Source organism: Coregonus lavaretus (genome assembly GCF_964263955.1).
Source record: "Coregonus lavaretus genome assembly, chromosome: 2".
NCBI lineage: Eukaryota > Metazoa > Chordata > Actinopteri > Salmoniformes > Salmonidae > Coregonus > Coregonus lavaretus.
Window position 1 is genome coordinate 84,213,553 of NC_139989.1, and position 23,307 is coordinate 84,236,859.

Sequence of the window (23,307 nt, forward strand, 5' to 3'; positions counted from 1 at the left end):
AATAATGAGTGAGAAAGTTACAGAGGGTACAACAAAACATGCTAACCTCTCACCATTACCAATAACAGAGGGGGTATGATCCTTGTTCCTCTGTAACTTTCTCATTCATCATCATTCACCATTCATTCATGATTATTCATAATCATGGTAGCATCCTCATGAATGTAGAAGTGTTCAGAAACATATTCTATTCTTACTGACAATACAAGTGAAGTGACTCCAAAATGACAGGACATTATTCACCATTCAGTTTCTATTGGGAAAAACATCATCCAAAACACAACCAAGACAAACTGCAAATGCATTCAACACGTTATGAATATGTCCAAATTATTACGACTTCTTCAAATGGGAGAACTAGATACATAAAGTGCTTTCCTAACTAAACACTAAAACAGATATGTATGAATACCCTCAAATAAAAGGTGACATTCTGTACTGTCGCCTAATATGAAACATTATATCTCAAATCCAGGATGCTGGAGCATAGCACCAAATTTAAAACTGTAACCTTCACTGTCCAAACACATATGGTGTGGACTATGTGTGCCTGGTAAACACATGTGGATCTGGTGAACAGTTATCACTTGTTGACCAACTACAGGAATACTGACCTCAGAGTCTCCAGTTTACAGTGGGGATTCCCCAGTCCAGCAGAGAGCAGCTTCACTCCTGAATCCTTCAGGTCATTGTTACTCAGATCCAGCTCTCTCAGGTGTGAGGGGTTTGACTTCAGAGCTGAGACCAGAGAAGCACAGCCTTCCTCTGTGACTAGACAGCCTGACAGCCTGCAAAGAGTCAAATCATATTAAAACCACACTGCTATTATTTGGTGGTCAAAATAGTGGCAGTATATTTTTTCAACATTTTCATTTATACCAGTGTCCTGAAACCTGCCATATATATATTATTATTAGAAAAAATCATAATATTGTGTGTAGAGAGAAAAATGTATAGTACGAATATTTGAGTTGACTGACCAGAGCAGTTTAAAAAGCAGTGTCAGTCCAAAGACAGACAGTGAGGTATCAGATTTAGATTGTATTGAGTATACAGTCCACACCATATCTATTTTGACAGTGAAGCTAACATTTTAAATTCGGCTCTATACTCCAACATTTTGAATTTGAGATCAAAGTTTCATATGAGGTGACAGTATATAATGTCACCTTTTATTTGAGGGTATTTTAATACATATCTGTTTCACCATTTAGAAATGAAAGCACTTTATGTATCTAGTCCCCCTATTTGAAGAAGTCATAAGTATTCTGACCAATTCACTTATAGTGTATTAAAGTAGTCAAAAGTTGAGTATTTGGTTGTAAACTCATTGGTTGCATTTGCAGTTTGTTTTGGTTGTGTTTTGGGTTATGTTTTGCCCAATAGTAACTGAATGGTGGATGATGACTGGAGTAATTTTCTGTTTAAGTGAGTAGATAACATGTTTCTAAACACTACTAAATTAATCCTAATGATGCCATGATTAATAAAAAATAATGAATGAATCATGAATAATAATGAATGAGAAAGTTACAGAGGCTACAACAAAACATGCTAACCTCTCACCATTAACATCAAATAAAACGTGACATTCTTTACTGTCACCTAATATGAAACATTATATCTCAAATCCAAAATGCTGGAGCATAGCACCAAATGTAAAACTGTAAGCTTCACTGTCCAAACACATATGGTGTGGACTATGTGTGCCTGGTAAACACATGTGGATCTGGTGAACAGTTATCACTTGTTGACCAACTACAGGAATACTGACCTCAGAGTCTCCAGTTTACAGTGGGGATTCCCCAGTCCAGCAGAGAGCAGCTCCACTCCTGAATCCTTCAGGTCATTGTTACTCAGATCCAGCTCTCTCAGGTGTGAGGGGTTTGACCACAGAGCTGAGACCAGAGGAGCACAGCCTTCCTCTGTGACTAGACAGCCTGACAGCCTGCAAAGAGTCAAATCATATTAAAACCACACTGCTATTCTTTGGTGGTGAAAATAGTGGCAGTATATTTTTTCATTCATACCAGTGTCCTGAAACCTGCCATTTATATATTATTATTAGAAAAAATCATAATATTGCTTGTAGATAGAAAAATGTATAGTACAAATATTTGAGTAGACTGACCAGAGCAGTTTAAAAAGCAGTATCAGTCCAAAGACAGACAGTGAGGTATCAGATTTAGATTGTATTGAGTATACAGTCCACACCATATCTAGTTTGACTGTGAAGCTAACATTTTAAATTTGGCTCTATACTCCAACATTTTGGATTTGAGATCAATTGTTTCATATGAGGTGACAGTATATAATGTCACCTTTTATTTGAGGGTATTTTAATACATATCTGTTTCACCGTTTAGAAATGAAAGCACTTTATGTATCTAGTCCCCCTATTTGAAGAAGTCATAAGTATTCTGACCAATTCACTTATAGTGTATTAAAGTAGTCAAAAGTTGAGTATTTGGTCTCAAACTCATTGGTTGCATTTGCAGTTTGTTTTGGTTGTGTTTTGGGTTATGTTTTGTCCAATAGTAACTGAATGGTGGATGATGACTGGTGTAATTTTCTGTCTAAGTGAGTAGATAACATGTTTCTAAACACTACTAAATTAATCCTGATGATGCCATGATTAAGAATAATCATGAATGAATCATGAATAACAATGAGTGAGAAAGTTACAGAGGCTACAACAAAACATGCTAACCTCTCACCATTACCAATAACAGAGGGGGTATATGATCCTTGTTCCTCTGTAACTTTCTCATTCATCATCATTCACGATTCATTCATGATTATTCATAATCATAGTAGCATCCACATGAATGTAGAAGTGTTCAGAAACATCTTCTATTCTTACTGACAATACAAGTGAAGTGACTCCAAAATGACAGGACATTATTCACCATTCAGTTTCTATTGGGAAAAACATCATCCAAAACACAACCAAAACAAACTGCAAATGCATTCAACAAGTTTGTAGAATCACAAGCTTGATGTAATCACTGTGGGTAAGGAATATGGGACCAAATACTAAACTTAAGACTACTTTAATACAATATAAGTGAATATGTCCAAATTATTACGACTTTTTCAAATGGGAGCACTAGACACATAAAGTGCTTTCATTTCTAAACAGTAACACAGATATGTATGAAAATATCCTCAAATAAAAGGTGACATTATATACTGTTGCCTAATATGAAACATTCCATCTCAAATCCAAAATGCTGGAGCATAGCACCAAATGTAAAACTGTAAGCTTCACTGTCCAAACACATATGGTGTGGACTATGTGTGCCTGGTAAACACATGTGGATCTGGTGAACAGTTATCACTTGTTGACCAACTACAGGAATACTGACCTCAGAGTCTCTAGTTTACAGTGGGGATTCCCCAGTCCAGCAGAGAGCAGCTTCACTCCTGAATCCTTCAGGTCATTGTTACTCAGGTCCAGCTCTCTCAGGTGTGAGGGGTTTGACTTCAGAGCTGAGACCAGAGAAGCACAGCCTTCCTCTGTGACTAGACAGCCTGAAAGCCTGCAAAGAATCAAATCATATTAAAACCACACTGCTATTCTTTGGTGGTGAAAATAGTGGCAGTATATTTTTTCTACATATTCAGATATATCAGTGTCCTGAAACCTGCCATATCTATTCATAAATTAATGTATCATTATTAGAAATGACAAATTATCAAAGTATTGCTTGTAGATAGAAAAATGTAAAGTACAAATATTTGAGTAGACTGACCAGAGCAGTTTAAAAAGCAGTATCAGTCCAAAGACAGACAGTGAGGTATCAGATTTAGATTGTATTGAGTATACAGTCCACACCATATCTAGTTTGACTGTGAAGCTAACATTTTAAATTTGGCTCTATACTCCAACATTTTGGATTTGAGATCAATTGTTTCATATGAGGTGACAGTATATAATGTCACCTTTTATTTGAGGGTATTTTAATACATATCTGTTTCACCGTTTAGAAATGAAAGCACTTTATGTATCTAGTCCCCCTATTTGAAGAAGTCATAAGTATTCTGACCAATTCACTTATAGTGTATTAAAGTAGTCAAAAGTTGAGTATTTGGTCTCAAACTCATTGGTTGCATTTGCAGTTTGTTTTGGTTGTGTTTTGGGTTATGTTTTGTCCAATAGTAACTGAATGGTGGATGATGACTGGTGTAATTTTCTGTCTAAGTGAGTAGATAACATGTTTCTAAACACTACTAAATTAATCCTGATGATGCCATGATTAAGAATAATCATGAATGAATCATGAATAATAATGAGTGAGAAAGTTACAGAGGCTACAACAAAACATGCTAACCTCTCACCATTACCAATAACAGAGGGGGTATATGATCCTTGTTCCTCTGTAACTTTCTCATTCATCATCATTCACGATTCATTCATGATTATTCATAATCATAGTAGCATCCACATGAATGTAGAAGTGTTCAGAAACATCTTCTATTCTTACTGACAATACAAGTGAAGTGACTCCAAAATGACAGGACATTATTCACCATTCAGTTTCTATTGGGAAAAACATCATCCAAAACACAACCAAAACAAACTGCAAATGCATTCAACAAGTTTGTAGAATCACAAGCTTGATGTAATCACTGTGGGTAAGGAATATGGGACCAAATACTAAACTTAAGACTACTTTAATACAATATAAGTGAATATGTCCAAATTATTACGACTTTTTCAAATGGGAGCACTAGACACATAAAGTGCTTTCATTTCTAAACAGTAACACAGATATGTATGAAAATATCCTCAAATAAAAGGTGACATTATATACTGTTGCCTAATATGAAACATTCCATCTCAAATCCAAAATGCTGGAGCATAGCACCAAATGTAAAACTGTAAGCTTCACTGTCCAAACACATATGGTGTGGACTATGTGTGCCTGGTAAACACATGTGGATCTGGTGAACAGTTATCACTTGTTGACCAACTACAGGAATACTGACCTCAGAGTCTCTAGTTTACAGTGGGGATTCCCCAGTCCAGCAGAGAGCAGCTTCACTCCTGAATCCTTCAGGTCATTGTTACTCAGGTCCAGCTCTCTCAGGTGTGAGGGGTTTGACTTCAGAGCTGAGACCAGAGAAGCACAGCCTTCCTCTGTGACTAGACAGCCTGAAAGCCTGCAAAGAATCAAATCATATTAAAACCACACTGCTATTCTTTGGTGGTGAAAATAGTGGCAGTATATTTTTTCTACATATTCAGATATATCAGTGTCCTGAAACCTGCCATATCTATTCATAAATTAATGTATCATTATTAGAAATGACAAATTATCAAAGTATTGCTTGTAGATAGAAAAATGTAAAGTACAAATATTTGAGTAGACTGACCAGAGCAGTTTAAAAAGCAGTATCAGTCAAAAGACAGACAGTGAGGTATCAGATTTAGATTGTATTGAGTATACAGTCCACACCATATCTATTTTGACTGTGAAGCTAACATTTTAAATGTGGCTCTATACTCCCGCATTTTGGATTTGAGATCAGATGTTTCATATGAGGTGACAGTATATAATGTCACCTTTTATTTGAGGGTATTTTAATACATATCTGTTTCACCGTTTAGAAATGAAAGCACTTTATGTATCTAGTCCCCCCATTTGCAGAAGTCATATGTATTCTGACCAATTCACTTATAGTGTATTAAAGTAGTCAAAAGTTGAGTATTTGGTTGTAAACTCGTTGGTTGCATTTGCAGTTTGTTTTGGTTGTGTTTTGGGTTATGTTTTGTCCAATAGTAACTGAAAGGTGGATGATGACTGGATTAATTTTCTGTCTAAGTGAGTAGATAACATGTTTCTAAACACTACTAAATTAATCCTGATGATGCCATGATTAAGAAAAATCATGAATGAATCATGAATAATAATGAGTGAGAAAGTTACAGAGGCTACAACAAAACATGCTAACCTCTCACCATTACCAATAACAGAGGGGGTATGATCCTTGTTCCTCTGTAACTTTCTCATTCATCATCATTCACGATTCATTCATGATTATTCATAATCATGGTAGCATCCACATGAATGTAGAAGTGTTCAGAAACATATTCTATTCTTACTGACAATACAAGTTGTACAATACAACCCTGATGTTCTAGCAGTGTCTGAATCCTGGCTTAGGAAGGCCACCAAAAATTCTGAAATTTCCATCCCCAACTATAACATTTTCCGTCTAGATAGAACTGCCAAAGGGGGTGGAGTTGCAATCTACTGTAGAGATAGCCTGCAGAGCTCTATCATACTATCCAGGTCTGTGTCCAAACAGTTTGAGCTTCTACTTCTAAAAATCCACCTTTCCAGAAATAAATCTCTCACTGTTGCCGCTTGCTACAGACCCCCCTCAGCCCCCAGCTGTGCCCTGGACACCATATGTGAATTGATTGCCCCCCATTTATCCTCAGAGTTTGTACTGCTTGGTGACCTAAACTGGGATATGCTTAATACCCCGGCCATCCTACAATCCAAACTAGATGCCCTCAATCTCACACAAATTATCAACGAACCTACCAGGTACAACCCTAAATCTGTAAACATGGGTACCCTCATAGATATCATCCTGACTAACTTACCCTCTAAATACACCTCTGCTGTCTTCAACCAGGATCTCAGCGATCACTGCCTTATTGCCTGCGTCCGTAACGGGTCCGCGGTCAAACGACCACCCCCTCATCACTGTCAAACGCTCCCTAAAACACTTTAGCGAGCAGGCCTTCCTAATTGACCTGGCCCAGGTATCCTGGATGGATATAGATCTCATTCCGTCAGTAGAGGATGCCTGGTTGTTCTTTAAAAGTAATTTCCTCTCCATCTTAAATAAACATGCCCCATTCAAAAAATACAGAACTAAGAACAGATATAGCCCCTGGTTCTCCTCAGACTTGACTGCCCTTGACCAGCACAAAAACATCCTGTGGCGTACTGCATTAGCATCAAATAGCCCCCGCGATATGCAACTTTTCAGGGAAGTTAGGAACCAATATACACAAGCAGTTAGGAAAGCAAAGGCTAACTTTTTCAAACAGAAATTTGCATCCTGTAGCACTAACTCCAAAAAGTTTTGGGACACTGTAAAGTCCATGGAGAATAAGAGCACTTCCTCCCAGCTGCCCACTGCACTGAGGCTAGGAAACACTGTCACCACCGATAAATCTACGATAATCGAGAATTTCAACAAGCATTTTGCTACGGCTGGCCATGCTTTCCACCTGGCTACCACTACCCCGGCCACCAGCTCTGCACCCTCCGCTCCAACTTGCCCATGCCCCCCCCGCTTCTCCTTCACACAAATTCAGACAGCTGAAGTTCTGAAAGAGCTGCAAAATCTGGACCCCTACAAATCATCTGGGCTAGACAATCTAGATCCTTTCTTTCTAAAACTAGCCGCCGAAATTGTCGCAACCCCTATTACTAGCCTGTTCAAACTCTCTTTCGTAACGTCTGAGATCCCCAGAGATTGGAACGCTGCCGCGGTCATCCCCCTCTTCAAAGGGGGTGACACTCTAGATCCAAACTGCTACAGACTTATATCCATCCTGCCCTGCCTTTCGAAAGTTTTTGAAAGCCAAGTTAACAAACAGATCACCGACCATTTCGAATCCCACCGTACCTTCTCCGCTATGCAATGCGGTTTCCGAGCTGATCATGGGTACACTTCAGCCACGCTCAAGGTCCTAAACGATATTATAACCGCGATCGATAAAAGACAGTAGTGTGCAGCGGTCTTCATCGACCTGGCCAAGGCTTTCGACTCTGTCAACCACCGCATTCTTATTGGCAGACTAAATAGCCTTGGTTTCTCTAATGACTGCCTCGACTGGTTCACCAACTACTTCTCAGATAGAGTTCAATATGTCAAATCGGAGGGCCTGTTGTCTGGACCTATGGCAGTCTCTATGGGGGTGCCACAGGGTTCAATTCTTGGGCCGACTCTTTTCTCTGTGTATATCAATGATGTCGCTCTTGCTGCTGGTGACTCTCAGATCCACCTCTACGCAGACGACACCATTTTGTATACATCTGGCCCTTCATTGGACACTGTGTTAACAAACCTCCAAACGAGCTACAATGCCATACAACACTCCTTCAGTAGCCTCCAACTGCTCTTAAACACTAGTAAAACTAAATGCATGCTCTTCAATCGAACGCTGCTGGCACCCGCCCACCCGACTAGAATCACTATTGACGGGTCTGACCAAGAGTATGTGGACAACTACAAATACCTAGGTGTCTGGTTAGACTGTAAACTCTCCTTCCAGACTCACATTAAGCATCTCCAATCCAAAGTTAAATCTAGAATCGGCTTCCTATTTCGCAACAAAGCCTCCTTCACTCATGCTGCCAAACATGCCCTCGTAAAACTGACTATCCTACCGATCCTTGACTTTGGCGATGTCATTTACAAAATAGCCTCCAACACTCTACTCAGCAAATTGGATGTAGTCTATCACAGTGCCATCCGTTTTGTCACCAAAGCCCCATACACTACCCACCATTGTGACCTGTACGCTCTTGTTGGCTGGTCCTCACTACATGTTCGTCGTCAAACCCACTGGCTCCAGGCCATCTATAAATCACTGCTAGGTAAATCCCTGCCTTATCTTAGCTCATTGGTCACCATAGCAACACCCACCCGTAGTATGCGCTCCAGCAGGTATATCTCACTGGTCATCCAAAAAGCCAACACCTCCTTTGGTCGCCATTCCTTTCAGTTCTCTGCTGCTAATGACTGGAACGAACTGCAAAAATCTCTGAAGCTGGAGACTCTTATCTCCCTCACTAACTTTAAGCATCAGTTGTCAGAGCACCTTACCAATCACTGCACCTGTACACAGCCCATCTGAAATTAGCCCACCCAACTACCTCATCCCAATATTGTTATTTATTTAGCTAATTTGCACCCCAGTATCTCTATTTGCACATAATCTCTTGCACATCTATCATTCCAGTGTTAATACTAATTGTAATTATTTTGCACTATAGCCTATTTATTGCCTTACCTCCATAACTTACTACATTTGAACACACTGTATATATCTTTTCTGTTGTATTTTTGACTGTACGTTTTGTTTTACCCCATATGTAACTCAGTGTTGTTGTTGTTTTTATCGCATTGCTTTGCTTTATCTTGGCCAGGTCGCAGTTGTAAATGAGAACTTGTTCTCAACTGGCTTCTTCTTCTTAAATAAAGGTGAAATCTTTAAAAAACAAGTGACTCCAAAATGACAGGACATTATTCACCATTCAGTTTCTATTGGGGAAAACATTATCCAAAACACAACCAAGACAAACTGCAAATGTATTCAACAAGTTTGTAGAATCACAAGCTTGATGTATTCACTGCAGGTAAGGAATATGGGACCAAATACTAAACTTATGACTACTTTAATACAATATAAGTGAATATGTCCAAATTATTACGACATATACAAATGGGAGAACTAGATACATAAAGTTTCTAAACAGTAACACAGGTATGTATTAAAATACCCTCAAATAAAAGGTGACATTATATACTGTCACCTAATATGAAACATTTGATCTCAAATCCAAAATGCGGGAGCATAGCACCAAATGTAAAACTGTAAGCTTCACTGTCCAAACACATATGGTGTGGACTATGTGTGCCTGGTAAACACATGTGGATCTGGTGAACAGTTATCACTTGTTGACCAACTACAGGAATACTGACCTCAGAGTCTCCAGTTTACAGTGGGGATTCCCCAGTCCAGCAGAGAGCAGCTTCACTCCTGAATCCTTCAGGTCATTGTTACTCAGATCCAGCTCTCTCAGGTGTGAGGGGTTTGACTTCAGAGCTGAGACCAGAGAAGCACAGCCTTCCTCTGTGACTAGACAGCCTGACAGCCTGCAAAGAATCATATTAAAACCACACTGCAATTCTTTGGTGGTGAAAATAGTGGCAGTATATTTTTTCAACATTTTCATTTATACCAGTGTCCTGAAACCTGCCATATATATATCATTATTAGAAAAAATCATAATATTGTGTGTAGAGAGAAAAATGTATAGTACGAATATTTGAGTAGACTGACCAGAGCAGTTTAAAAAGCAGTATCAGTCAAAAGACAGACAGTGAGGTATCAGATTTAGATTGTATTGAGTATACAGTCCACACTATATCTATTTTGACAGTGAAGCTAATATTTTAAATGTGGCTCTATACTCCAACATTTTGGATTTCAGATCAAATGTTTCATATGAGGTGACAGTATATAATGTCACCTTTTATTTGAGGGTATTTTCATACATATCTGTTTCACCGTTTAGAAATGAAAGCACTTTATGTATCTAGTCCCCGCATTTGAAGAAGTCATAAGTATTCTAACAAATGTACTTATTGTCACACCCTGGTGTTGGGACTCATTATTGTTTATCCAGGGTGTGTGCAGTCTATGTGTTTGTGTTCTATGTTGGGTGTCTAGGTTGTTGTTTTTCTAGGTTTGTTCAATGACTCCCAATCGGAGGTAACGAGTGTCAGCTGTTCGGCTCGTTATCTCTGATTGGGAGCCATATTTATTTCTGTATGTTTTCCTGTGGGGTTGTGGGTTTTTGTTTCCGTTTCAGTCAGGTTGACTGTGGACTTCACTAGTCGTGTTTCTTGTTTTTCCGTGCTTTAACTAAATAAAGTACCATGTTCGTTTCACACGCTGCGCCTTGGTCAATTCCTTCACACGACCGTGACAGAAAAACCCACCAAAGAAAGACCAAGCAGCGTGTCCAGGAGCAAGGTGACTGGACATGGGAGGAGGCGCCGGGCAAAGAGATGGAGAGGCTGGCGATGGCCCAGGTGGGCACATCGTGGTCCTGGGAGGACATGCTCGGAGGCAAGGGACCTTGGGGAAGGATCAAGGCCCTGGCGAGAGAGGAGCATCGGCGGCAGCAGGTTCATCGTCAGAGGGTCGTGTGTCAACCCCAGAAAATTTTTAGGGGGGGGCACACGGCATGGACGACGGGGCTGACGGAGGAGAAAAGGGGGAGTATCCAGGAGGCCACCAGGCCAGGGGTACACCGCCCTGTACGTCCTGTGCTGATGCCTCACACAGAGTGTGTGAGGGTAGGCATTCAGCCAGGACGGGTGGTGTCCGCTGTTCGCTCCAGGCCTCCTATCCGTCTCCACAGCCCGGTCCGGCCTGTTCCGGCCACCCGCACCAAGACTACGGTGCGCGTCGCCAGCCCGACCCGGCCTGTTCCGGCCACCCGCACTAAGTCTACGGTGCGCCTCAGACGGCCAGAGTCTGCCGTCTGCCCAACGGGGCCTGAACTGTCCGTCTGCCCAACGGGGTCTGAACTGCCCGTCTGTCCAACGCCGTCTGAACTGCCCGTCTGCCCAACGCCGTTTGAACTGCCCGTCTGCCCAACGGCGCCTGAACTGCCTGTCGGCCCAACGCCGTCTGAACTGTCCGTCTGCCCAACGCCGTCTGAACTACCCGTCTGTACAGAGCCTACAAAGCCGCCCGTCTGCCATGAGCCTTCAGAGCCGTCCGCCAGATCGGAGCCGCTAGAGCTCTCCGCCAGACAGGATCAGCCAGAGCCTTCCGCCAGACAGGATCAGCCAGAGCCTTCCGCCAGACAGGATAAGCCAGAGCCTTCCGCCAGACAGGATCAGCCAGAGCCTTCTGTCAGACAGGATCAGCCAGAGCCTTCCGCCAGACAGGAGCAGCCAGAGCCTTCCGTCAGACCGGATCAGCCAGAGCCTTCCGCCAGACGGGATCAGCCAGAGCCTTCCGCCTGCCATGAGCAGCCAGATCCGTCAGCCAGCCATGAGCAGCAGGATCCGCCAGAGCCGGCCAGCCAGGATCCGCCATTCAGTCCGGAGCTGCCCCTCAGTCCGGTGCTGCCACTTAGTCAGGTACTGTTCCTTAGCCTGGTGCTGGTCCTTATCCCGGTGCTGGCCGTTAGCCCGGTGCTGCCCCTTAGCCCGGTGCTGCCCCTTAGCCCGGTGCTGCCCCTTATCCCGGTGCTGGTCCTTAGTCCGGTACTGCCCCTTAGTCAGGTGCTGCCCCTTAAACCGGTGGGGGTCATTTGGAGGAGGCTACATAAGCGGGAAGTGACTATGGTGGGGTGGTGGTCTAGGCCGGAGCCAGAACCACCACCGTGGACAGACGCCCACCCAGACCCTCCCCGAGACTGTATGCTGGTGCGCCCGGAGTGCGCGCCTTTAGGGGGGGGTACTGTCACACCCTGGTGTTGGGACTCATTATTGTTTATCCAGGGTGTGTGCAGTCTATGTGTTTGTGTTCTATGTTGGGTGTCTAGGTTGTTGTTTTTCTAGGTTTGTTCAATGACTCCCAATCGGAGGTAACGAGTGTCAGCTGTTCGGCTCGTTATCTCTGATTGGGAGCCATATTTATTTCTGTATGTTTTCCTGTGGGGTTGTGGGTTTTTGTTTCCGTTTCAGTCAGGTTGACTGTGGACTTCACTAGTCGTGTTTCTTGTTTTTCCGTGCTTTAACTAAATAAAGTACCATGTTCGTTTCACACGCTGCGCCTTGGTCAATTCCTTCACACGACCGTGACACTTATAGTGTATTAAAGTAGTCAAAAGTTGAGTATTTGGTCCCAAACTCGTTGGTTGCATTTGCAGTTTGTTTTGGTTGTGTTTTGGGTTATGTTTTGCCCAATAGTAACTGAATGGTGGATGATGACTGGAGTAATTTTCTGTCTAAGTGAGTAGATAACATGTTTCTAAACACTACTCAATTAATCATTATTCACCATTCATTTTCTATTAAGAAAAACATAATCTAAAACAAAACCAAGAAAAACTGCAAATGTATTCAACAAGTTTGTAGAATCACAAGCTTGATGTAATCACTACACGCAAAGAATATTGGACCAAACACTTTTACGTATTTTTATTTAACTAGGCAAGTCAAGTAAGAACAAATTCTTATTTACAATGACGGCCTACACCAGCCAAACCCGGACGACGCTGGGCCAATTGTGCGCCGCCCTTTGGGACTCCCAATCACGGCCGGTTGTGATACAGCTTGGAATCGAACCAGGGGGTCTGTAGTGACACCTCAAGCACTGAGATGCAGTGCCTTAGACCGCTGTGCCACTCGGTAGCCCACTAAAATTTTGACTAATTTCATTTGTCCAAATAATTACGACTTAAAATAGGAGAACTAGATACATAAAGTACTTTCATTTCTAAATGGTAAAAAATATATATTTATGAATACCTTTAAATAAAAGGTGACATTCTGTACTGTTGCCTAATATGAAACATTATATCTCAAATCCAAGATGCTGGAGCATAGCGCCAAATTTAAAACTGCAAACTTCCCTGTCCAAACGCATATGGTGTGGACTATGTGTGCCTGGTAAACACATGTGGATCTGGTGAACAGTTATCACTTGTTGACCAACTACAGGAATACTGACCTCAGAGTCTCCAGTTTACAGTGGGGATTCCCCAGTCCAGCAGAGAGCAGCTCCACTCCTGAATCCTTCAGGTCATTGTTACTCAGGTCCAGCTCTCTCAGGTGTGAGGGGTTTGACTTCAGAGCTGAGACCAGAGAAGCACAGCCTTCCTCTGTGACTAGACAGCCTGACAGCCTGCAAAGAGTCAAATCATATTAAAACCACACTGCTATTCTTTGGTGGTGAAAATAGTGGCAGTATATATTTTTTCAACATATTCAGATATATCAGTGTCCTGAAACCTGCCATATCTATTCATATATTAATGTATCATTATTAGAAATGACAAATTATCAAAGTATTGCTTGTAGATAGAAAAATGTATAGTACGAATATTTGAGTAGACTGACCAGAGCAGTTTAAAAAGCAGTATCAGTCCAAAGACAGACAGTGAGGTATCAGATTTAGATTGTATTGAGTATACAGTCCACACCATCTCTATTTTGACAGTGAAGCTAACATTTTAAATGTGGCTCTGTACTCCAGCATTTTGGATTTGAGATCAAATGTTTCATATGAGGTGACAGTATATAATGTCACCTTTTATTTGAGGATATTTTAATACATATCTGTTTCACCGTTTAGAAATGAAAGCACTTCATGTATCTAGTCCCCCATTTGAAGAAGTCATAAGTATTCTGACCAATTCACTTATAGTGTATTAAAGTAGTCAAAAGTTGAGTATTTGGTTGTAAACTCGTTGGTTGCATTTGCAGTTTGTTTTGGTTGTGTTTTGGGTTATGTTTTGCCCAATAGTAACTGAATGGTGGATGATGACTGGAGTAATTTTCTGTCTAAGTGAGTAGATAACATGTTTCTAAACACTACTAAATTAATACTGATGATGACTTGATGAAGAAAAATCATGAATGAATCATGAATAACAATGAGTGAGAAAGTTACAGAGTGAAGTGAATCCAAAATGACAGGACATTATTCACCATTCAGTTTCTATTGGGAAAAACATCATCCAAAACACAACCAAAAAATACTGCAAATGCATTCAACAAGTTTGTAGAATCACAAGCTTGATGTAATCACTGTGAGTAAGGAATATGGGACCAAATACTAAACTTATGACTACTTTAATACAATATAAGTGAATATGTCCAAATTATTACAACTTTTTCAAATGGGAGAACTAGACACATCAAGTGTTTTCATTTCTAAACAGTAAAACAGATATGTATGAAAATACTCTCAAATAAAAGGTGACATTCTGTACTGTTGCCTAATATGAAACATTATATCTCAAATCCAAAATGCTGGAGCATAGCACCAAATTTAAAACTGTAAACTTCACTGTCCAAACACATATGGTGTGGACTATGTGTGCCTGGTAAACACATGTGGATCTGGTGAACAGTTATCACTTGTTGACCAACTACAGGAATACTGACCTCAGAGTCTCCAGTTTACAGTGGGGATTCCCCAGTCCAGCAGAGAGCAGCTTCACTCCTGAATCCTTCAGGTGATTGTAGCTCAGATCCAGCTCTCTCAGGTGTGAGGGGTTTGACTTCAGAGCTGAGACCAGAGAAGCACAGCCTTCCTCTGTGACTCCACAGCCTGACAGCCTGACAGAGAGATCATCAAGATTTCACAAACTGTTAATTTAACACCAGTAGTGTAGAAGGACAATGGCAGATGCATTTGGTTTATTCTCTTAAACAACATATAGATTCATCTTCCGTCTCCTAGAATTGTATGGTCATATTGTTATACTAATGTGAGCATCAATGCACTGATTCAATATGTTTTTCAATATATATTATATACATATTATAATACATATTTTTCTCTAAACTGAATATTTCTTCCTGATGATTAGTACTTAAATGTCATTTTATGTACTCACAGAGCAGCTCTGGAGACTTTGACCACTGGCAGCAGCCTCAGAAGACCTTCCTCTGATCTGGAGTATTTCTTCAGGTCAAACACATCCAGCTCCTTTTCTGAAGTCAGCAACACAAAGACCAGAGCTGACCACTGTGCAGGTGACAGTTCTTCTTCTGAGAGACTTCCTGATCTCAGGTAGCTTTGGATCTCCTCCACTAGAGAATGGTCATTCAGTTCATTCAGACAGTGGAACAGATTGATGCACCTCTCTGGAGAGGGATTCTCCCTGATCTTCTCCTTTATGTACTTCACTGTTTCTTCATGGCTCTGTGAGCTGCTTCTTGTCTTTGTCAGTAGACCTCGTAAGAACTTCTGATTGGACTCCAGTGAGAGGCCCAGAAGGAAGCGGAGGAACAGGTCCAGGTTTCCCGTCTCACTTTGTAAGGCTTTATCCACAGCACTCTTGTAGAAAGTAACTTTACGCTTGTGTCTGATCCTCACAGAAAAGTTGCTGGACGTTGACTGAGGTTTGGCCATTAGATTCTCATTGTTGTTGATGAATGAGAGGAACACATATACAGCAGCCAGAAACTCCTGAATGCTCAGATGCACGAAGCAGTACACCTTGTCCTGGAACAGCCCACATTCCTCTTTAAAGATCTGTGTGCACAATCCTGAGTACACTGAGGCTTCATTGACATCAATGTCAGCATCTTTCAGGTCTTCTTTATAGAAAATCAGATTGCCCTTCACAAGCTGTTGAAAAGCCAGTTTTCCCAGTGACAGAATGCTCTCTTTATTCCAGTGTGGACCTGTCTCTTCTTTCCCAAGATACTTTTCATTCTTCTGTTTGGTATGAAACTCCAGAAGGTGTGAGTACATCTCAGTCAGAGTCTTGGGCATCTCTTCTCTCTTATGTTTCAACATGTGTTCAAGGACTGTTGCAGAAATCCAACAGAAGACTGGAATGTGGCACATGATGTGGAGGCTCCTTGATGTCTTTATGTGTGAGATGATTCTGCTGGCCAGGTCCTCATCACTGAATCTCTTCCTGAAATACTCGTCCTTCTGTGGGTCATTGAACCCTCGTACCTCTGTCACCTGGTCAACACACCCTGAAGGGATCTGATTGGCTGCTGCAGGTCGGGTAGTTATCCAGAGGAGAGCAGAGGGAAGCAGATTTCCCTTGATGAGATTTGTCAGCAGAACATCCACTGAGGTTGACTCTGTGACGTCACAACAGATCTTGTTCTTCTGGAAGTCTAGGGGCAGTCGGCACTCATCCAGACCATCAAAGATGAACAGAACTTTGTACTTGTCGTAGTTGGAGATTCTTGATTCTTTGGTTTCCATTGAGAAGTGATTGAGAAGTTCAATCAAAGTGTGTTTATCCACGTTCATCAAATTCAGCTCCCGAAAAGGGAATGAAAATACAAATTGGACATCCTGATTTGCTTTTCCTTCAGCCCAGTCCAGAATGAACTTCTGCACAGAGACTGTTTTTCCAATGCCAGCGACTCCCTTTGTCAGCACAGTTCTGATAAGTTTGTCTTGTCCAGTTAAGGGTTTGAAGATGTCGTTACATTTGATTGCAGTCTCTGGTCTTGCTTGTTTCCTGGTTGTTGTCTCAATCTGTCTCAGCTCATGTTCATTATTGACCTCTCCTGTTCCACCCTCTGTGATGTAGAGCTCTGTGTAGATCTTATTGAGAAGTGTTGGGTTTCCTTGTTTAGCGATCCCCTCAAATACACATTGAAACTTCTTCTTTAGATTAGATTTGAGTTCACGTTGGCAAATCACAGCAAGCTCATCTGAATGAAGAAATAACACAGATGATATTAATATTACGTCTGATTTAAAGCCTACAGTATTCTAGGACTGTTATGACATTTTAAATTATAATCATTTTTTCGCTTAACTGACTGTATAAATGTGTAAATGTTTTCATAATGCATTACAGACTGGTGTGAGTATTGGTTCTCTCTCTCTCTCTCTCTCTCTCTCTATCTCTCTCTCGCTCTCTCTCTCTCTCTCTTGCTCTCTCTCTCTCGCTCTCTCTCTCTCGCTCTCTCTCTCTCTCGCTCTCTCTCTCTCTCTCTCTCCAACACATCCCTGCTGCTACTTGATGAGGTCACTAGGTGTTGTGTTAAGGCTGCTACAATATCACTGAGTTACACAGCTACTTTAGCTGTACTTTAGCTACAGCTTTTAAATGTTCTAAAACAGCATTCAACATGAGGCAGACAGCTCTTACTTTTCTCCAGTGTGTCAGCAAGCTCCTTCTGGTTCATTTTCCTCAGGACGTGCAGTATGATCTTCAGAGCCCCCTCTCTGGCACTGCTCTCCTGCTTCTCATCTTCAGCATCCACCACTTCCTTATCCTGCTTCTGACTCTCAAAGTCTTCTAGACTATATACAAGGACACAATAAAATAACACTAATGAGGCTATAAGGAGTACCAGTACTGAGTCAATGTGCAGGGGTACCAGGTAGTTGAGGTAATAACTAGACTATATACAAGGAGTACCAGTACTGAGTCAATGTCCAGGAGTACCAGGTAGTTGAGATAATAACTAGACTATATATAAGGAGTACCAGTACTGAGTCAATGTGCAGGGGTACCAGGTAGTTGAGGTAATAACTAGACTATATACAAGGAGTTCCAGTACTGAGTCAATGAGCAGGGGTACCAGGTAGTTGAGGTAATAACTAGACTATATACAAGGAGTACCAGTACTGAGTCAATGAGCAGGGGTACCAGGTAGTTGAGGTAATAACTAGACTATATACAAGGAGTACCAGTACTGAGTCAATGTGCAGGGGTACCAGGTAGTTGAGGTAATAACTAGACTATATACAAGGAGTACCAGTACTGAGTCAATGTGCAGGGGTACCAGGTAGTTGAGGTAATAACTAGACTATATACAAGGAGTACCAGTACTGAGTCAATGTGCAGGGGTACCAGGTAGTTGAGGTAATAACTAGACTATATACAAGGAGTACCAGTACCGAGTCAATGTGCAGGGGTACCAGGTAGTTGAGGTAATATGTACATGTAGGTAGGGGTAAAAGTGACTAGGCAATCAGGATAGAGATTACATCTCCTCATCCAGGGAGTGCACACACACACACACACACACACACACACACACACACACACACACACACACACACACACACACACACACACACACACACACACACACACACAGGGAGGGAATGTTGTGTTAGTTTAATATTGTTTTAGGACTATGAAAATGGAAAAAAGGATTAGCCTATGGATTATGAAAACAACTAAAAGAAATGGGAAAATGGGAGAGGAGAAATGACTAGAGACAGTGTTGTTTAACTCACTGACCATGACCCATGAGTTCTTCTTACCTTTGTTCAGTAGAAAAGGCTCCCTTTCTGAACACTATAGGACGATTCATAGACCAGTCACTCTTCATGGACACACAGCTGGGTACAGCGGAGGCTGGTCTCTCCTGCTTGATTGGGCTTCAACACAACAGAGACAAACATTACATCTCTCATCTACTCTGAGCTCAGATGGGGAAACATAAGAAGAGTTTCATTCCAAAACGCTATATATCAATTTTCAGAAATGTTAGTAAATTAGCATCTATTGTTTATAGAAATGATCAAATAAATGGTTGTGTTTTCTCACTAGCTAATCATGGCAGGGGGTTGTTCAATAACAGACATGTGTTTCTTTAAAATCGATCAATTAATGGCTTCATTTTAGAGAGACAAATGTTTATTTTGTGCAAAATCCAATAAATTCAGAACAAAGTTGAATAAAAAATACAAAGTTGCCAATGTCTTTGCAATTGATTCAAACAAGGGACGTATAAAAATTTGCTTCAAATGAAAACCGAGATGACTGCATTACAATATAAACAGTAGGCTATAGACCTATTTCAATCATATTGGAATATATTCAATGTTCAATATATTGAGTTTTATTTTGCTACTTGTAGGCTACTGTCTGTAATTTGTCTCAATATATTTCATGATGTGTAGCCTAACATGTGAACAATGATGTGCCAAATCTGTGATTTAGTGCATTTTTATTGTGTAAGTGTCACGCCCTGGCTCTGGGGACTCTCGTATGTTGAGCCAGGGTGTTTATTTTGTTTAGGTTCTAGTCGTTGTCTATCTTTGTTGGCCTGAGTGACTCCCAATCAGAGGCAACGAGTGTCAGCTGGTTGTCTCTGATTGGGAGCCATATTTAACTGTCTGTCTTTCACTTTGTGTTTGTGGTTTCTTGTTCTTATTTGGTTTGTGTTAAAACCGTAGACATCACGTTATCGTCCGTTGTTTTGATCGTGTGATCATTCTATTAATAAATATGTACGCATTCAACGCTGCGCCTTGGTCTCTCCCTGACGATCGTGACAGTAAGCATTAGAATAAACTACCTCAATATTTGCACCCGTAGGTAGTAATATCTTTCTAGAAGCTGATCCGTGGTCAGCATTGTGAAATAATTATAATTATAAGGAAAGATTTTAATGGAGAAAACTGATCCGAGAGCAGAGGTCCCCTTCTTTTGATCCTATCAGTATTGATACATGCTCCACCAGACGTGTGACCTTGTCCCGAACCTGCTGTTTCGACCCTCTCTCTCTCTCTCTCCCTCTCCTTCTCTCTCTCTACAACACCTGCTGTCTTGACCTCTGAATGCTCGGCTATGTGGTCCTCTGTAGCTCAGCTGTTAGAGCACGGCGCTTGTAACGCCAAGGTAGTGGGTTCGATCCCCGGGACCACCCATACACAAAAATGTATGCACGCATGACTGTAAGTCGCTTTGGATAAAAGCGTCTGCTAAATGGCATATTATTATTATTATTATAACAGCCAACTGACATTTACTCCTGAGGTGCTGTCGTGTTGCACCCTCTATAACCACAGTGATTATTATTTGACCCTGCTGGTCATCTATGAACATCTTGAAGAACGATCTGTACTTAATGGCCATGTACTGTTATAATCTCCTCCCAGCTCAGCCAGAAGAGGACTGGCCTCCCCTCAGAGCCTGGTTCCTCTCTAGGTTTCTTCCTAGGTTCCTGCCTTTCCAGGGAGTTTTTCCTAGCCACCGTGCTTCTACATCTGCAATGCTTGCTGTTTGGGGTTTTAGACTGGGTTTCTATATAAGCACTTTGTGACAACTGCTGATGTAAAAAAAAAATACAATTGTGGTACACATATGAAGCAGACCAGGCCAGGGTTTAGGGTTTGAGAAGTCAAAGAAGTAAAAATGAATTCCTTTGTTGTTAGTAAAACATTTTTTAACTCAGCATTGTTGGTTAAGGGCTCGTAAGTAAGCATTTCACAGTAAGGTCTACACCTGTTGTATTAGGAGCATGTGACAAATCTAATTTGGATTGATTTGTTCATTGTATAAATGTTCTGTCTTTAGTAGTTGAACACATTATTACTTCAACCTCGTGAAAGTGACAAACTGACACGTTTTCATGTTAGTCAAAAACAACTTTATATGGAAGGAGTGCCTTTGATTTGACGGCCTGCACATGCGCAGTTCGGCGTGAGACGACCATTCGGCGTAAGACGACTGCTCGACCTGATTACATGTTTTTACGCATGACCTTCAAATTCAATCAAATGAAATTGTATGTCACATGCGCCGAATACAACAGTGGTACACTTTACCGTGAAATGCTTACTTACGAGCCCTTTCCCAACAATTTAGTTAAAAAGAAACAAAAAGTAGCTAAATAAACAAAGGAAATAGTAAAATAATAAAATAATAATAATGAGGCTATAAGGAGTACCAGTACTGAGTCAATGTGCAGGGGTACCAGGTAGTTGAGGTAATAACTAGACTATATACAAGGAGTACCAGTACTGAGTCAATGTCCAGGGGTACCAGGTAGTTGAGGTAATAACTAGACTATATACAAGGAGCACCAGTACTGAGTCAATGTGCAGGGGTACCAGGAAGTTGAGGTAATAACTAGACTATATACAAGGAGTACCAGTACTGAGTCAATGTCCAGGGGTACCAGGTAGTTGAGGTAATAACTAGACTATATACAAGGAGTACCAGTACTGAGTCAATGTGCAGGGGTACCAGGAAGTTGAGGTAATAACTAGACTATATACAAGGAGTACCAGTACTGAGTCAATGTCCAGGGGTACCAGGTAGTTGAGGTAATAACTAGACTATATACAAGGAGTACCAGTACTGAGTCAATGTCCAGGGGTACCAGGTAGTTGAGGTAATAACTAGACTATATACAAGGAGTACCAGTACTGAGTCAATGTGCAGGGGTACCAGGAAGTTGAGGTAATAACTAGACTATATACAAGGAGTACCAGTACTGAGTCAATGTGCAGGGGTACCAGGTAGTTGAGGTAATAACTAGACTATATACAAGGAGTACCAGTACTGAGTCAATGTCCAGGGGTACCAGGTAGTTGAGGTAATAACTAGACTATATACAAGGAGTACCAGTACTGAGTCAATGAGCAGGGGTACCAGGTAGTTGAGGTAATAACTAGACTATATACAAGGAGTACCAGTACTGAGTCAATGTCCAGGGGTACCAGGTAGTTGAGGTAATAACTAGACTATATACAAGGAGTACCAGTACTGAGTCAATGTCCAGGGGTACCAGGTAGTTGAGGTAATAACTAGACTATATACAAGGAGTACCAGTACTGAGTCAATGTCCAGGGGTACCAGGTAGTTGAGGTAATAACTAGACTATATACAAGGAGTACCAGTACTGAGTCAATGAGCAGGGGTACCAGGTAGTTGAGGTAATAACTAGACTATATACAAGGAGTACCAGTACTGAGTCAATGTCCAGGGGTACCAGGTAGTTGAGGTAATAACTAGACTATATACAAGGAGTACCAGTACTGAGTCAATGTCCAGGGGTACCAGGTAGTTGAGGTAATAACTAGACTATATACAAGGAGTACCAGTACTGAGTCAATGTCCAGAGGTACCAGGTAGTTGAGGTAATAACTAGACTATATACAAGGAGTAACAGTACTGAGTCAATGAGCAGGGGTACCAGGTAGTTGAGGTAATAACTAGACTATATACAAGGAGTACCAGTACTGAGTCAATGTCCAGGGGTACCATGTAGTTGAGGTAATAACTAGACTATATACAAGGAGTACCAGTACTGAGTCAATGTCCAGGGGTACCAGGTAGTTGAGGTAATATGTACATGTAGGTAGGGGTAAAAGTGACTAGGCAATCAGGATAGAGATTACATCTCCTCATCCAGGGAGTGCACACACACACACACACACACACACACACACACACACACACACACACACACACACACACACATACAGGGAATGTTGTGTTAGTTTAATATTGTTTCAGGACTATGAAAATGGAAAAAAGGATTAGCCTATGGATTATAATAATAATAATAATATGCCATTTAGCAGACGCTTTTATCCAAAGCGACTTACAGTCATGCGTGCATACATTTTTGTGTATGGGTGGTCCCGGGGATCGAACCCACTACCTTGGCGTTATAAGTAGAAAAGTCTCCCTCTCTAAACACTATAGGAGGTTCCATAGACCGGTCACTCTTCATGGACACACAGCTGGGTACAGGGGAGGCTGGTCTCTCCTGCTTGATTGTGCTTCAACACAACAGAGACAAACATTACATCTCTCATCTACTCTGAGCTCAGATGGGGAAACATGAGAAGAGTTTCATTCCAAAACGCTATATATCCATTTTCAGAAATGTTCGTAAATTAGCTTCTATTGTTTAAAGAAATGATCAAATAAATGGTTGTGTTTTCTCACTAGCTAATCATGGCAGGGGGTTGTTCAATAACAGACATGTGTTTCTTTAAAATCGATCAATTAATGGCTTCATTTTAGAGAGACAAATGTTTTTTTTTGCAAAATCCAATAAATTCAGAACAAAGTTGAATACAAATACAAAGTTGCCAATGTCTTTGCAATTGATTCAAAC

The 23,307-nt window shown here is 41.2% G+C and overlaps 1 protein-coding gene across 1 annotated transcript; it reads right to left on the minus strand.

The window, feature by feature from the left end:
- Positions 1-545: 545 nt before the first annotated feature.
- Positions 546-18,897, minus strand: LOC311099360 (NACHT, LRR and PYD domains-containing protein 3-like). Its single transcript, XM_084140077.1, has 9 exons — positions 18,710-18,897; positions 17,583-17,737; positions 15,353-17,139; positions 13,459-13,623; positions 9,739-9,974; positions 5,010-5,166; positions 3,386-3,538; positions 1,775-1,860; positions 546-788 (listed from the first exon to the last, which is right to left on the minus strand). Exons 1-9 carry the CDS (start codon positions 18,775-18,777, stop codon positions 599-601), a joined length of 2,997 nt encoding a protein of 998 aa, XP_083996203.1. The 5' UTR covers positions 18,778-18,897; the 3' UTR covers positions 546-598.
- Between the last annotated feature and the right edge of the window lie 4,410 nt (positions 18,898-23,307).